This window comes from Leuciscus leuciscus, assembly GCF_965113295.1.
Source record: "Leuciscus leuciscus genome assembly, chromosome: 8".
Classification (NCBI taxonomy): Eukaryota; Metazoa; Chordata; class Actinopteri; order Cypriniformes; family Leuciscidae; genus Leuciscus; species Leuciscus leuciscus.
In genome coordinates, this window is record NC_138732.1 from 42,062,352 (window position 1) to 42,078,016 (window position 15,665).

General features: G+C 43.4%; 1 protein-coding gene across 2 annotated transcripts in view; it reads right to left on the reverse strand.

Moving 5' to 3' along the window:
• The window catches only part of neurl1b (neuralized E3 ubiquitin protein ligase 1B), a 59,284-nt gene that overhangs the window by 18,631 nt on the left and 24,988 nt on the right, over nucleotides 1–15,665 (reverse strand). The window contains exon 1 of one of the 2 annotated variants that reach the window (XM_082178349.1): nucleotides 13,838–14,812. The exons of the other annotated variant lie outside the window; for it this stretch is intronic. Within the exon in view, the coding sequence (XP_082034475.1) occupies nucleotides 13,838–13,868 (31 nt within the window). The 5' untranslated portion in view covers nucleotides 13,869–14,812. Of the gene's footprint in view, nucleotides 1–13,837; nucleotides 14,813–15,665 lie in introns of those variants that run through there. 2 annotated transcript variants of the gene reach the window in all.

A 15,665-nucleotide genomic window follows, 5' to 3' on the forward strand; every position in this document is an offset into this window, starting at 1 on the left:
CAAACTTTAAGGACACTAAAAGGCATTATTCCAGGAAACATGGCATATAATCATCAGCACTAATGAGTGTGATGATGACGGTGATGACAGAGCTCCCATAATGCACTGCGGCGGATCAAAGCAGAGCAAATCCACAGCAGTAAATCTTCCTGAGTTCCAGGAACGAGCGCTGGACGTGTCTTAAATAACTCTTCACAAGTGCAGCATATCTGACACAGCCGTATGACACCAGCTGAATCTCCAGAGTAATGTCTCCGCTATATTCCACAGCAAAATCACAAGAATAGGAAGTTACGTAAAAAAAAAAAAAAAAATATATATATATATATATATATATATATAATATATTATATATCGTAACAGCATTTTCATGATAATCGTGCATGGTTAAACTTATTGCACACATTACATGTCGTACTATAGCAGTTAAAGCTAATTATGCATAATTATAAGCAACTAACCCTTCATCAAACCCTAACTCAATAGTAAGTACATGATGTTTATTAATATTACTCAGTCCTTAATTGTGTAAGTGCACTGTAAGAACAAGGACACTGAAATAAAGATGAACCCTTGCCTCCTAAGATTTCCTGAAAAAATCTCTTGCATTACAGTCTTGGATATAGAGATAGTTTATCCAAAAATGAAAATCCTGTCATCAATTACTCGCCCTCAAGTTGCAAAACTGCAATGGAAACAGTTTTTGCGCATTTCCAGGTCACCTGACGTAGACGACGCGATGTGATTGGACAGAATACGAGACAGAGTTCTTTATTAAACTCATATAAGACAAAAGAATTACAGGAATACTGGATTCTAAACCTCAAATAAATGCCACAATCAAGACCTGGAAGCGGATATGAGGGAGAAACACCCAGAAACACCTCATATGTGCCGCTCACGAGTATAATAAGGGTCATTCCTTACCATTAATGCTTGGAAAACACACATACGTCTCCTTCGATTAATAATAATGGCCAGTGCAGTGGCTGGGATATAGTACATGAACCCACCAACGTCCGTTACCATGGTTTCTGGAATGATTTTACTGATCGCGAGAGGAAAAATGAAGTTTCAGTCGCATAACATCGGTTTATGGAAACCCCGTCATTTCGCAATAGTTTTTTTGTCGACATTTAGAAAAAAAACGCCAAAGTTTTGCGCAAATCTGTAATGGAAACGCGGTAAATGTGGCCAATTCTTCAAAATATCTTCTTTCGTGTTCAACAACACACACAAAAAAAAGAAATTCATAACTGTCATAAAGCATAACAAAGTTAAAGATCCTAAAATACGTGTCATTTTCATTAAGAATTTCTGGTAATTTTTGGGTGAAATACAACCTGGACATTTTTTGGGAGATTCACACAATTAAAGGGAAATAGTATTATAATAAGTTGTATAATAATAGTTGTACAGTAGTGTTTAAATGTGCATTTGACTCATGGTACTCTGCTTTTAGCTCTGCCTAAACTACGGTCTATGTAGCGATCAGCTCTAACCGGTTTACAGAAAACCCGTGGCACATTTCCCAAGTTCAGCATTATATCTAACAGCAGTTCAGGCATAAACCAGTGAAACATGAAGCATGTGTTGCTGTATTCTGTCACAGTTATGGGAATTCTTCATGAGGATGTGCGCAACACTGCTATTATGATTAACATTTCCATGGTCTCTCAGAGAAATATAAGTGCTCCGTTTAACAAACACATTACAAATGAGCAACACGACGCGCTTCATGTTTCTTGACAGAAAAGACACAACATTGTGGGTCTAAGAAACATAGAGTGTAATATATATATATATATATATATATATATACAATGATTAATCGTGATTAATCACATCCAAAATAAAAGTTTGTTTACATAATATATGTGTGTGTACTGTGTATATATAAATACACACATATGCATGTATATTTAAGGAAAATGTGCTATTAATATATAAAATATTTATATTTATATATAATATAAATTATGTGTAAACATATATACATGCAAATATTTCTTAAATATTTACATGCATATGTGTGTATTTATATATACACAGTACACACACATATATTATGTAAACACAAACTTTTATTTTGGATGCGATTAATCATTGCTACTCAACTACTACACAACTACTTTCCATTCATTCTGCGTTCACACTGGCAACAAAGCGTCACGATCCCGTTCGTCTCAATGGAGAGCTGGTGATTCCCGGCGACAGTGATGCGACAGTGAAGCGACAGTGATGTAGACAGTGATGTAGACAGTGATGCGACAGTGATGTAGACGTGTCCAGAAACAACACAAAGTTGAGATATGTTTAACTTTATGCAAATGAAGAGCAACTTCCGGGAGCGAGACCCATCGCTGGCAGCTTTACTCTCCGTTCGAGAACGGGCCTGAAGTGTCTTTCATCAGCTGATCTGAGGCACACATCAGCCCCCTGTGATTGACAGAGCTCTCCGCTGGTTTGTGATAGGCTGAGGACAGATGAGACATAAACGCCACTTGTGAAGCAGAGCGTGGTTTTTCATGGCTTTCCAAATATAGGCGAACGCTTATACATTCAGAGCTGAGGATGCTGACAACGCCACTGTCCAGTTCATAGACTCTTATCTCTAGCTCTCACACACACACACACACACGAGTCTATAGCTCGCTTTATGCCATCAGTGTTCAGATACAAACAGCATTTCTCAAGCCTCACAGCTGTACAGGGGAAAATTAACCCTAAACCAAACCATGAGTGTTAGCAAGCTAAGCAAACGTGAGATAAAACACATTTTCTGTGTTCACACATCAGCTGCTTCCACGAGTCGGTAACACTTTACAATAAGGTTCATTAGTTAACATTAGTTAATGTATTAAAGGTACAATATGCAAGATTTTTCTGCCGCTAGAGGGCGCTACATTCCAAACAACAACAACGGCGTAGCTTGATGACGATGTGAAGGAGCGTGGAATGATGGGAACTGTCGTTTTAAACTCCACCGTGGATGTAAATCAGTCAGACGGGAATCGAAAAATCATGTTCATGGATGAGGTTAAGTTCTATTTTTATAAATGTTGCGTTTAATGACATGCTTTTTGTGGCGAGGGGGGCGTGGTTCAGCGCGGTCTGTGATGGGAGAGAGAAGAGACGAGCAAGTAGGTCAAGTGCAAATGACGAACACCTGTGTCTTATTGCAGTATTATTGGCGTGGAGAGACCGCTTATAAGCCGTGCTGGAATCAGAGACTGGAGAGAAAATTGGACGCAGAGAAAGAAAACCGGTGGATCCGAGCTCTCATTTTTGAACTGTTTTGTGCCGTCGCCACGGTGAATGCGCGTTGTGCGCGACTTTTGTTTGTTTTGTTTTATTTTAATAAAGTACGAGTCCCAGTCACGCCGACCCGTCTTCTTCCTGACTCTTGAACCTCATCACACTTTTATTTCATTAAAATGAATTAACAGCAAGAAAAGTAAGGTTTAATACTAAATTGGTTATCATAGATGTTACTGTATTTGTTGAATTCATTGTTGTGATAACGCTGCGCAGTTCCCTTTCAAGGGAACTCCCGTTGCGTCGAAAACTGACGCTATGGGAACGCTTTGCGTGATGACGTCTTGAAGCACATGTAAAATCAGTCCAATGGTGTGGCGGAACGTCAGAGGCGGGTGACGTCACGTACCAGGAAGCTATAAAAGCCGGCCCGAAACAGAAAACGAAAGCTTTCTGAGTCTTCAGTTGCGCTCTGTGTTGAATCTGTCCTTGTTATTTGGTGTTGTCTGTCTATATTATATATATATATATTCAGTATGGCGAGCAAGCAGCAGTTTAGAGTGTGTGTCCATCCCTGCCCGCGTTATTTAACGGGAGGTGATACTCACACTCTTTGTGTTGTTTGTTTGGGTGAGGAGCATGCCCAGTCAGCACTCGAGGGTGGTGACTGTGTGCATTGCGACGCGCTTCCATTGCGCACGCTCCGATCCCGCTTGGCTCGGTTCAATCCCGATCGCGTTCCCCAGGGCTCGGGTCCCGCCGCTGCCGAGGCACGGCGGCAATCACAGACCTGGGGTTCGCAAATGGATCTATCAGTGGATGTTGAGACGGGCTCTGCCTTATCTCAACATCCTTCTGATAGATCCAGTGCCTCTCATCAGGGTGTGGAAGCACGCGCTGCGGTTTCTTCCCCCCCGATGGAGGCACCAATACTGCAATTGTCCAGCTCTGAGGAGTTGGACGTTGTTAGTATTGAAGCTGAGTCTGAGGACTCGCCACCTCAGTCTCACGCTTTTGAGGAATTGCTCGATGTTGTCACGAGAGCAGTTCACAGATTATCTATTGAGTGGCCAGAGGATAGGCAGGACGTTCGTTCGAAAAGTAAGCTCGACGAACGCTTCCTGCCATCTCGTACACAGCCTCAGCGAAGAAGCCTTCCGTTTTTCCCCGATCTCCACACCGAGGTGTCGAAATCGTGGGAAAACCGGTTTCATACAGAGTGTATGCACCACAAACATCCCACTATTCTTCCATTCACAAATATAAAGAATATGGTTATGGGGAGATGCCGAAGGTGGAGGAGACGCTTGCGAGCTATCTCTCTCCAGCAACGGCATCTTCCCTGAAAGCTCCTTCACTTCCCTCTAAGCCAGTAAAATTCACATCATCTCTGGTTCATAAATCGTATGCAGCCGCTGGTCAAGCTGCAGCGTGTCTGCATACGATGTCTATTATGCAAGCCTATCAGGCAGAATTATTGGGGGATTTAGAGGAGGGCGGGGGAATTGGTCCTGACACAGTGGCTGAACTACGCAGAGCCACAGATCTGTCTCTCAGGGCCACCAAGGAGACCGCTAATTCAATCGGGCGGTCTATGGCAGCCCTGGTGGCCACTGAGAGGCATCTGTGGCTCAATTTGAGCGATATAAAAGAGAAAGAAAAGCACGTTCTCTTAGATGCTCCGGTTTCCACTGTTGGTTTATTTGGTGATGCAGTAAACAGTGCGGTAGCTAAATCTCAGGAAGCTGCTAAACAGGCAGCTGCATTACAAAAACTTCTCCCCCGCCGTTCTTTCATTGAGGCTGCTGAGCGGGAGCAGCCTCACTCCTCTAAAAAGAGTGCTGAACATCGTGCCACTCAAAAACAGAGTGTGTCCTCTCGTGCTCCCCCACAAAAATCTCGGGGACACGGAGGGCGCTCTCAAACCCAGCAGTCTTCGAGGGGTAAAACGGATCTGCGGACCGTTATTACCGCCAAGAAGGCTGCTGGGAAAAAAGTCCTGATGTCTGAGGGCTCAGGACAAATGAGGGTAGTCCCCCCGAAGCAGAGCGGTTAACACCTCTTTTCACGGTGCCCGTCTCTCTTCGGTGCCCTCAGGGGACCGTTCTGCCAACCCTGCCACCTCTGGTGTTACAGGGCGCAGCGGTCTCCGGCGAGCACATATCTCAAGGTCCACCCGGAAACGTAGTGGCCTCGGGATGCCCGCCCCCTCTGAGGAGGGTGCTAGAGCAGTCTGTTTGGTCGTTCCCTGCCGGTGCGCCGTTACAGGGCGACGAACCGACTACTCAACAGCAGGAGAAAAATACGGTGCCGTCTCTCTTCGGTGCCCTCAGGGGACCGTTCTGCCAACCCTGCCGCCTCCGGTGTTACAGGGCGCAGCGGTCTCCGGCGAGCACATATCTCAAGGTCCACCCGGAAACGTAGTGGCCTCGGGATGCCCGCCCCCTCTGAGGAGGGTGCTGGAGCAGTCTGTTTGGTCGTTCCCTGCCGGTGCGCCGTTACAGGGCGACGAACCGACTACTCAACAGCAACAAAATCCAGAAACCAGTCTCGAGAGACTGGTACCTCTAGTAGAATCTTTGACAGCGTGGAAGCTACTGTCAAATGTTTCTCGTTGGGTCCTGCAGACCGTGGAAAAAGGGTATTAGATACAATTCTATTAACGCCCACTGCGGTTTATGGGGGTCCTGCCCACAGTGGTGGGCCCCGAGCAGGTTCTGGTTATGGAACAGGAAGTAAACACTCTGTTAGAGAAAGGGGCCATAGAATATGTACCCCCCTCCAACAGGGAAACCGGGTTTTACAGCCGGTACTTCATAGTTCCAAAAAAGGACGGGGGATTGCGTCCCATTTTAGATCTTCGAGTTGCCATGCAGCTCAAGTTCAAAATGTTAACCTTGAGACAAATCGTGCCACAGATCAGGTCCGAGGACTGGTTTGTCACGATAGACCTCAAGGACGCATATTTCCATCCGTCCGTGTCATTGGAAGTTCCTGAGGTTTGCTTTCGGGGGCAAAGCATACCAATATCGAGTTCTTCCATTCGGCCTGGCTTTATCACCCCGCACTTTCACCAAAAGCGTGGATGCAGCTCTGGCGCCTCTGCGCCTCCGGGGTATTCGCATCACGAACTACATCGACGATTGGTTGATTTTAGCTCAGTCGCATTAGATGGCGGTTCAACATCGAGATGTTGTTCTCGCCCATATGAAAGAGTTGGGGTTACGGCTGAACGCCAAGAAGAGTGTGCTTTCTCCATTTAGAGGACCACTTTTTTAGGCGTGGTTTGGGATTCAGTGTCGATGCAGGCGCGCCTGTCATCGCCACGCTTCGATTCCATCCTGGCAGCTGTGAGAAGTGTAAAGCTAGGCCAGCTACTCACTGTCAAACAGTTCCAGAGACTGTTGGGTCTCATGGCAGCAGCTTCCAACGGGATACCTTTTGGACTGCTGCACATGAGGCCCCTGCAGTGGTGGCTCAGGACCAGAGGGTTTTTCCCCGAGGGGCAACCCATTTCGCACAATCAAGGTCACGCGGTGATGCCTACGTGCCTTGGTTATGTGGAAGAAACCTTGGTTCCTGTCCCAGGGCCCAGTGCTGGGAGCTCCTTGTCGTCGCAAACTGCTAACGACGGATGCTTCCCTCACGGGTTGGGGAGCGATCCTAGAGGGTCGCTCATCTCAAGGTCTGTGGGAAGACCATCATCGTTCCTGGCATTCTATAGCCTAGAGATGTTAGCTGTCTTCCGGGCTCTGAGGAGCTTTATCACAGGTCTCAGGGGACACCATGTGTAGTACATACGGACAACACGTCGGTAGTCGCCTATATCAAGGGGGTTTGCACTGGCATGCCATATCCTCTTGTGGTCCCAGGGGAAGTTGCTGTCACTCAAGGCAGCCTACATCCCCGGGGTCCAGAATATAGGAGCAGACACTCTGTCGAGACAGGGGCCGAGGCCCGGGGAATGGTGGCTCCACCCCCGAGGTGGTGGAGCTGATATGGAAATTATAAGTGGATCTGTTTGCGTCTCGAGAGACGTCTCACTGTCCACTTTGGTTCTCCTTCACGCATCCAGCTCCTCTGGGACTGGATGCTATGGTACAGACGTGGCCGAGGCTACGTCTGTACGCCTTTCCCCCAGTTGCTCTGCTCCCGGGAGTTCTGGAAAGAGTTCGCAGGGACCGGGTTTGCCTGCTTTTTATAGCCCCGCGCTGGCCGGGCAGAGTATGGTTTCCCGATCTTGTGTCCCTCCTCGACGGGCATCCTCTGTAGCTACCCGTCAGGAGGGACCTTCTGTCCCAAGCAGGGGGCTCAATATTTCACCCCCGCCCAGAACTGTGGAACCTGTGGGCTTGGCCTCTGATGGGGCCCAGCTCATAGAGTCAGGTCTCTCAACTGAGGTTGTTGAGACCATTCTACAGTCCAAGCTCCCTCCACGAGGAAACTTTATGCCCTGAACTGAAGAGTATTCACCTCTTTGTGTAGTGACCGTCGGTTGGATCCAGTCAACTGCCCAATTGGTACAGTTCTGGAGTTCCTGCAGGACCGGTTCACTGCAGGTCTGACCCCGTCCACTTTAAAGGTTTATGTGGCGGCCGTAGGTGCTTACCACAGTCCTTTGGGTGGAATGTCTGTGGGGAAAGACCCTTTGGTATCTCGTTTCCCTCGTGGCACTTGGAGGTCCTCCTCCCTTTCGAAATCGGACCAGGAGGCGAATAATTTGCTTTGCCCTGTTCGGGCGTTAGACGCGTATGTCCACAGAGCTGCCCTGTGGCGTAAAAGTGACTTTTGCTCCCCTAACAAGGGAGGTCCAGTGTCTAAGCAAAGGATGAGCAAGTGGGTGGTTGAGACTATCTCACTGGCTTATGAGGCGGCTGGACAGCCTTCTCCTTGGGCTGTCCGGTCGCTCTCTACTAGGAGTATGGCGGCCTCTAAGGCCCTTATATCAGGAGTATCATTACAGGACGTCTGTGATGCGGCAGGCTGGTCAGGTTCTACTCTCTGGATTTAGACTCTACTCCAGGGTCTCATGTTTTGTCTTCTTAGTGCTGCTCACATGATTACACACAGGACAGACATTTGTAGCTATGGAGGCGTTGGTATAGACGTTCCCATAGTGTCAGTTTTCGACGCAACGGGAGTTCCCTTGAAAGGGAACGCCTCGGTTACGACTGTAACCTCGGTTCCCTGAAGAGGGAACGAGCGTTGCGTCGCCTTGCCATATCTCCTTCATGCCTGTCAGCGCGACTTCAGACTTTACGAAGCTTTCGTTTTCTGTTTCGGGCCGGCTTTTATAGCTTCCTGGTACGTGACGTCACCCGCCTCTGACGTTCCGCCACACCATTGGACTGATTTTACATGTGCTTCAAGACGTCATCACGCAAAGCGTTCCCATAGCGTCAGTTTTCGACGCAACGCTCGTTCCCTCTTCAGGGAACCGAGGTTACAGTCGTAACCGAGGCGTTTTACGTGTTCTAAACAATTGTTGTAAAAGTACATTCGAACATGCCCACATCATTTGCCAAAATACTGATTAATCTTTATGTATAACACATGCTATGTTTATTTACATGGCCATAAACACCAGACGTGATAAACAATGTCAATAAACTAAACACAAACCTAAAGCAATAATACTTTCCTTGCATAAACATAACTATTACCGAATGCTACATTTGAATATAAAATTAAGCATGCTTTGTCGACAGAACCAGCTGCAATCAGTAAATAATAATTGTGTACCATAACGACAGCACGAAACAAGCTAACGTTTGTTGCTTGATAGACGCTACAACTACAACTTCCGCATTTGTCCAGGACTCCACGCAGTACGAGCGGAAACCGAGGGTAACGCAGATATGACACAATTGACTGGCGACTCCCAGCTCCCCCCTGCTCTAACGCCCCGTTTCCTTGGTTAAAATCGCAATTTTCTCACGATTTAAAAATAGTTGGAAAAATTTGGGATATTGTAAGTAATCAACTTAACAAAATATATAACACTGGCCTTGAGATTTTGGGATATTTTAATGCAAAATTCTTACATATTGTACCATTAACTAGCATGAACTAACAATGAGCAATACATTTGTTACAGTATTTATTAATCTTTGTTAATGTTAATAAAAATCCAGCTGTTCATTGTTCATGTTAGTTCACAGTGCATTAACTAATGTTAACAATGTTAACGTATTAGTGAATGGTGAAATTAATATGCTGTAGAAGTATTGTTCATTCTTAGCTCATGTTAACTGAGGTAGTTGACTAATGCATCAGCTGAGCTGACGAGCAACTTCACTGTCAGAAAACACACATATGAAATGTCAAAATGTATTAGTTTATAAATAGTGAATCATGGTGTAAGACACCGCGTGAAAAAAGTCTTTATCAATCAATGATCTGCTCCTGTAATCATAGTTAGTGTTCATTTCAGCTGGAATCTGAAGTTAATTGTATGGTATAGGGTTGATTTTGGAGTTTTGATGAGCCTGGGTTGCATATTGCAGTTTGTCAAGTTGTCTCTAAGGCCCTGTTTGCTCCAGGTATTGAGATGTGTTTTGGTCGATCGGATCAGAAGTGGACGACTCTAAACACAGGTGTAAACGGGTCTGAAACACTTTGAGCTCGTCCACTGTCCAGCACTTCCAGAGGGAGTTAAACACACACTGCTTTCACAGTGTAAACGCTCATGTGGTCGAATGTGTTCAAACAGCCACAAAAGACCATCTTCTCTCCGTCTACTGATCTAACGCGTAACATTATGGGAAACGCTCGAGCCAGACGGGATTACACTTTATCAGCTGAAGACACAAGTTTGGTTTTACAACAAACAACACACTCGACCCTTCACTGAAACCGACAGTAACTCACTCCCGCTAAACAATCTCTCTCTGAACTCTTGCACTGGGAACAACACAAGTCGACACCACTGTGACTAAAAGTTTGCTAAGAAGTGTTTCCTACTAAAGCAAGGCGGTATTTGACTCTGTAAGCGTATCCAGAGCACACTGGTGGGAGTGGCCTTGGACAACAACATGCCCAGTGCATTATGGGTGTTGAAGTTTTTCTAACTATTTTGCAAAATGTAAGACAACAGCCTTTTTTCATGAGTTTGTGAAGCAGTGAGTTTAGATACTGCAAAAACAGCGACTTTATCACCTCACTGCGGAAAAATTAAATGTAGTATTCAGTAACAAATCTATTTCATTAGTAAAACTCATGAGGCATCTGCTCAAAAAAAGGTTTCTGTGCTCCTGAATGTTTCTGTGAGTGTTCAATCTATATATGTGAAGTTTTCAAACCAATAAATCATTAAATTTATTAGAATAAATCATTGTTTCTCTGGCCTTGTGGTGGCTTGGAATGTCAATGGGAATCGGATACGTAATTAAACGTGGGTCGGATGCCCAGATATTAGATATGCATCTGATTTAAAGCCCAGAGCCGGACAGTAACGGAGAACATTTACTTGAGTACAGTACTTAAGTACAATTTTGAGGGATCTGTACTTTACTCGAGTATCATTTTTGGGGAGTACTCATGACTTTACTCAAGTACATTTGAGAGGCAAATATTGTACTCTTTACTCCACTACATTTCTATCCATAACCGTGAGTACCCGTTACTTCTTCTAAAAAAATAAATTAAAAAAAGGAAAAAAGAAAAATCTCGGAAACCCTCAATTTGTTGTTTCCCTCTCAAACGTGATTGGATTGTGCAGGCGCCACTGATTGGGACAGCCTATCAGCAATCACCTTCAGCTTTCCGCCAAAGTCAACTCCATGGTCAGATTTAGATAAGAGACGAAACCATGGACGAAACAATGGATGAAGACGCAGCAGGTCCATCCCGGGAATGTGCCAACCCGTGGCCTCACCTCGCCAGACTATTTCAATTTTCTGAACAAGTTAATGATAGTTTTCACTTCAAGTGTTTGCTGTGTTTACCAATGTAAGCACTGTGGCAGTAGTAATGCTCTATTTAGAAAATTTACTCTTGTACTCTTGATACTCAAGTACTTTTGAAAACAAGTACTTCAGTACTTTTACTTATAGTGCAGCAGATTAGTAAAAAAATCGTTCACTTTGGTATAGAAGCATGAAATTTGGCACAGATACTCTCTAAGGGCCACTATTTTGGAAAAAGGCGTTGGCCACTCAAAAATTCAATATGGCGGCCATTTTTCAAGCACCGTTTTCCAAAAAAACATTCTGAAGAGAGTATTTTCACAAAATGTTATGCCTACATCACTGTTTGAACAATTGACATAATGAGCATTTTACAGAAATAGCGGCCATCTTGAAAAAATGGCCGCCATGTTGAATTTTTGGGTGGCCAACGCCTTTTTCCCCAAAAGTGACCATTAGAGAGTATCTGTGCCAAATTTCATGCTTTTATACCAATTTGAATGATTCTCTTGAAATATGCCATTAATCTGCTGCATTATTAAGTAGACATCTGACTGTAGTACTTTTACTAGTACTTGAGTAAAATTTACCAAGGGGTATCTGTACTTTTACTCAAGTAATGAAGCTGTGTACTCTGTCCACCTCTGTTAAAGCCAGAGTTACAGCATATGTCGGTCGTGAGACTACAACTCTGACCTATACATTGATTTTAAAACTGATATCAGCTGACTTTTTGCGTGCTTTGCTAAACAAGCCAGAATCACTGATAATTTACATAAGAATATTGTGATCAAATCTTGAGGATGAAGTTTCAAAATTCTGAAAAATGTAATGACTATAATAGCCATGCATGTGTTGCTACAAATTAGTGACAGAACTGCATATTGCAACAAAACATCTTTACAATATCTGTGTTCTGACTTCTGCTTATTCTTGTCTGTTGTCCAGATGCACAACTTTACATTAACTCAATTACAACTGCACCAAATTCATCACATAAATATACTGCAAAATAACCAATATTATGCAGATATAATCAATGGATCAAAAGTCACTCTGCATTTTAATTATTGTATGTGCCAGCTCATATATCCAGGCTTCAGATCTCATGAAGCATAAATCTTGAATTTCCTGCCTTTCATTGTCTAAGATGTTTACCAATACCCATGTGATCCGGTTTGGCAATTGCATTTAATAAATTGGCAAAATGAAACGAGTGATGAAAACACCAAGATGAATACATTCATGTGTTTCCAGACAGTTCCAGAGAATGTAGTGTGACCTGATCCAGCATTGTGTCCCACACACCCAATCATGTGTGTTTCTGAGTCCTGCGCTGCACGCCAAGCCATACATTCAAGCACATTAAACCAGTTCACCATTGCCTAAAAATAAATCATTCATCAAACCTCTCAACAGATGCATCCATGTTAGTCATGTATGCATTGAGTGCATTGTGCTGTTAAAGCCACTGCTCCAGGCAGAACTGGTTCCTAGGGCGGGGACTGAGCACACAATGAGAAATAATGGATACCAGATAGAGCTTTATTTGTGAATATGAAAACAAAGAATATTCTGTTGGGTTCAATGAGCAGCAGAACTCAATCACATCCCGACATATGACTGAACCTTTCCATATACATGCACACGGTGAGCTTACATGTGCCAGCCATGTGCTCGAAGCCTTACTGATATAATGTAGAATATACCAATTAAATATCTCATTAAATCCACATTCCTCCTACAAGCTCAGACCTACAGCAAGGACCAGATTCTGAGACTGGTGAAAATGCTTTTGCATTCTTTTCTTATCGGATACCACTCTTTGTTTACTAATTATAGCATCCACATAACAAGCTTAGTGAACAATTAACATGAACTTCTGAATGTCTTAATATTGGGTTTTGATGATCTTCATCTTGTGCTTCAATGGAGCAAGAACATAAGCAGTTATTATGATCAACGTCACAAATTTTCTTATGCAATTAGTGGCCTACAATCTGAAATATTTCTTGATTCAGTTTTCACCTGGAATTAACTTTTGGTTTTAACACGTTCAATATTGTCAATGTGTCCTCATACTTTTGAACCCGAGCATATATTTTAACAGCAGGCAGATTAAGTTCACTTCAGGTATTGAAATCCCATAAAATGCAATTATTTGAACTTACACTGATCTATAGGGTAAATCTAGGATTAAAATGTTATATGTTATATATCTATATGTTATGCTTGAGACACACTCTGTGAACATTCAATCTGGGAGAAACACAGAGCTTCTCCCATGGATGAGGGATTCTCATCTTCTGCACTGTTTACCATCAGCATTAGCTCTTCTGCTCTCTTTAATGACTCTGTTATTACACATATCATGTCTGTTATGATAGATATAACCATCTTCTTTGTTGAACGCATAGTCAAATTAAGTAAAAAAGCATTAATTGCTTTAAGAAATTAATAACTTGAACATCACCAGTCATCTTCTCACTCCTACGCAGAGCACACTGTCATCCCAATATAGTTCAGGATCTCGCATGCATGAGTGATATTTGCACAAGAAATCAAGATATTAAGCATCTCTATCCACATTAAAGCAGATAAATTCAGAAAATAAAGCTTCTGATTTCTGTTGCAAGACATGTCAACCAATGGACAGCCAATCCATCTCTTACCTATCAGTGGTTTGGGTGTTGTATTCCCCATTATTCCCAGTGATTGCTCTCCCTCGATGACAAGTGGATCGCGAATGCTTTTGCTCCTGATCCGTCCATTTATGATCAGATATAAGGAATATTTTCTCAATCACAGCTGTGTGAAATCTCAACGCGTGTGAGAGTCAAGGCGTCTTCATACTATCATGCGCACAGAAGCGGCTTTCCAAGCCATCGGCGTCTATTGGCGCATTGGCCAGCCGAACCCTCCCCACGCCTCATCATACACGCGACGCGAACATCTACAACGCGCCTGTTATAACCAACAACACTGGCATTGCAAGAGCGCGCCGCGGCGTCGATTCGAAAAACATGGGGCGTTCACACCGGACGCGTTCTTGCGTTCAAAAACAGCTCGCGACGCGACGGAACTGTGAACGCGGGGATCTCGGAAGCATTGTTAAAAGCTAAACTATTTTTAACTTGCCACGCGTCTTAAAACGCAACGCTATTGACGCGAGACGCTGATAAAAACAGCGAGATGTCCGTGCGTCTTGTAGGCTACAATCCCCTACAGTAAACGCGAGGAGCTTCACGCGTGACGCGTTCTGGTGTTTAAAACAGCTGTGAATGCGAGTCTTTTCAAGTTAAACTATTTATAACTTGATTCGCCGTCTAAACACGCAACGCTCATGACGCGAGACGCGACGCGTGGGTCAAAGACGTTCTGACTGGCGCGTTTGTGTGCATAGATCAACATCTAGCGAAACCACAATGCAACAAACTAAGATTTTCTAGAATATAGAATTAAAATGCTTTCCCCTTTTTAAATTCGCTATTTGTTATGAAATCCTACTTTGTCACTTCCTAGTGGGAATACAAGAAAACTCACAGAAAATACTGTTGTAGCCTATGCATTGGTAGGCTTGTTATATGTCATATATTACATTGCACTCCAATGAACGTCAAAGAATAACATGATACCATCATTATGCACGTACAAAAATCACGGTAGGCTATTGTCATGAGATTGTTGTAGCCAACAATCTAAATGTTTGACAAATTGCATTTAACATAGGCCTATTTGACTAAAACGCTTGAATTGAAATATTTTAATATTAGCCTTTGTGATATTTAAATGTAATGTAAACTTTGCATTTTTTCATTCCTGCAATGGCAATCAAGCCAATAGATTTCAAAGCACTTCAAATACAAAAAAAAGAGGGAAAAAAAGATGAAGAACAGATTGTAAGCTGAATATTTCATGGCTTCAGAATAAACGTGTGTATTTTTGAGAATGACACAAGCCCTTATGAGGAAATCCCCTCTCTACCCTCATAACCTTGAGAGCTGGGATCATGCAAAAGCTGCTTCCGGTCTGCAGAATGTGTCTCTGAGGAGGCTTGTGCAAACAGACCGAGCCCATGATCGCCGGACACAGGCCAAGCGCTGTTAAATCTGCCCCAGACCGTCTCGGGAGACGCTACGCTCACATTAATCTTCACTTATTTTTATTTCCAACAACAAAAAAGATTCAAATAAAACAAAATATAAAAATACAATAAGTATGTTGCAACATGCCAAAAGAAAAAAATTGGTCATTCCATATTCATGCATTTTAAATCATTTCAAAACGCCAATGCCTAGAAAGTTTGGTAACACTTTATTTCGATGGTCCCTTTTGAACATTCTGTTGACTATAAGTAACTTTGCAACTACATGTCAACTAACTCTCATTAGAGTATTAGTAGACTGTCTGCATAATATCTGCTTACTCTTTATTGTGATACTCTTCAACAGACAATCTACTGACTATAAGTAACTTTGCAACTACATGTCAACGTATTCT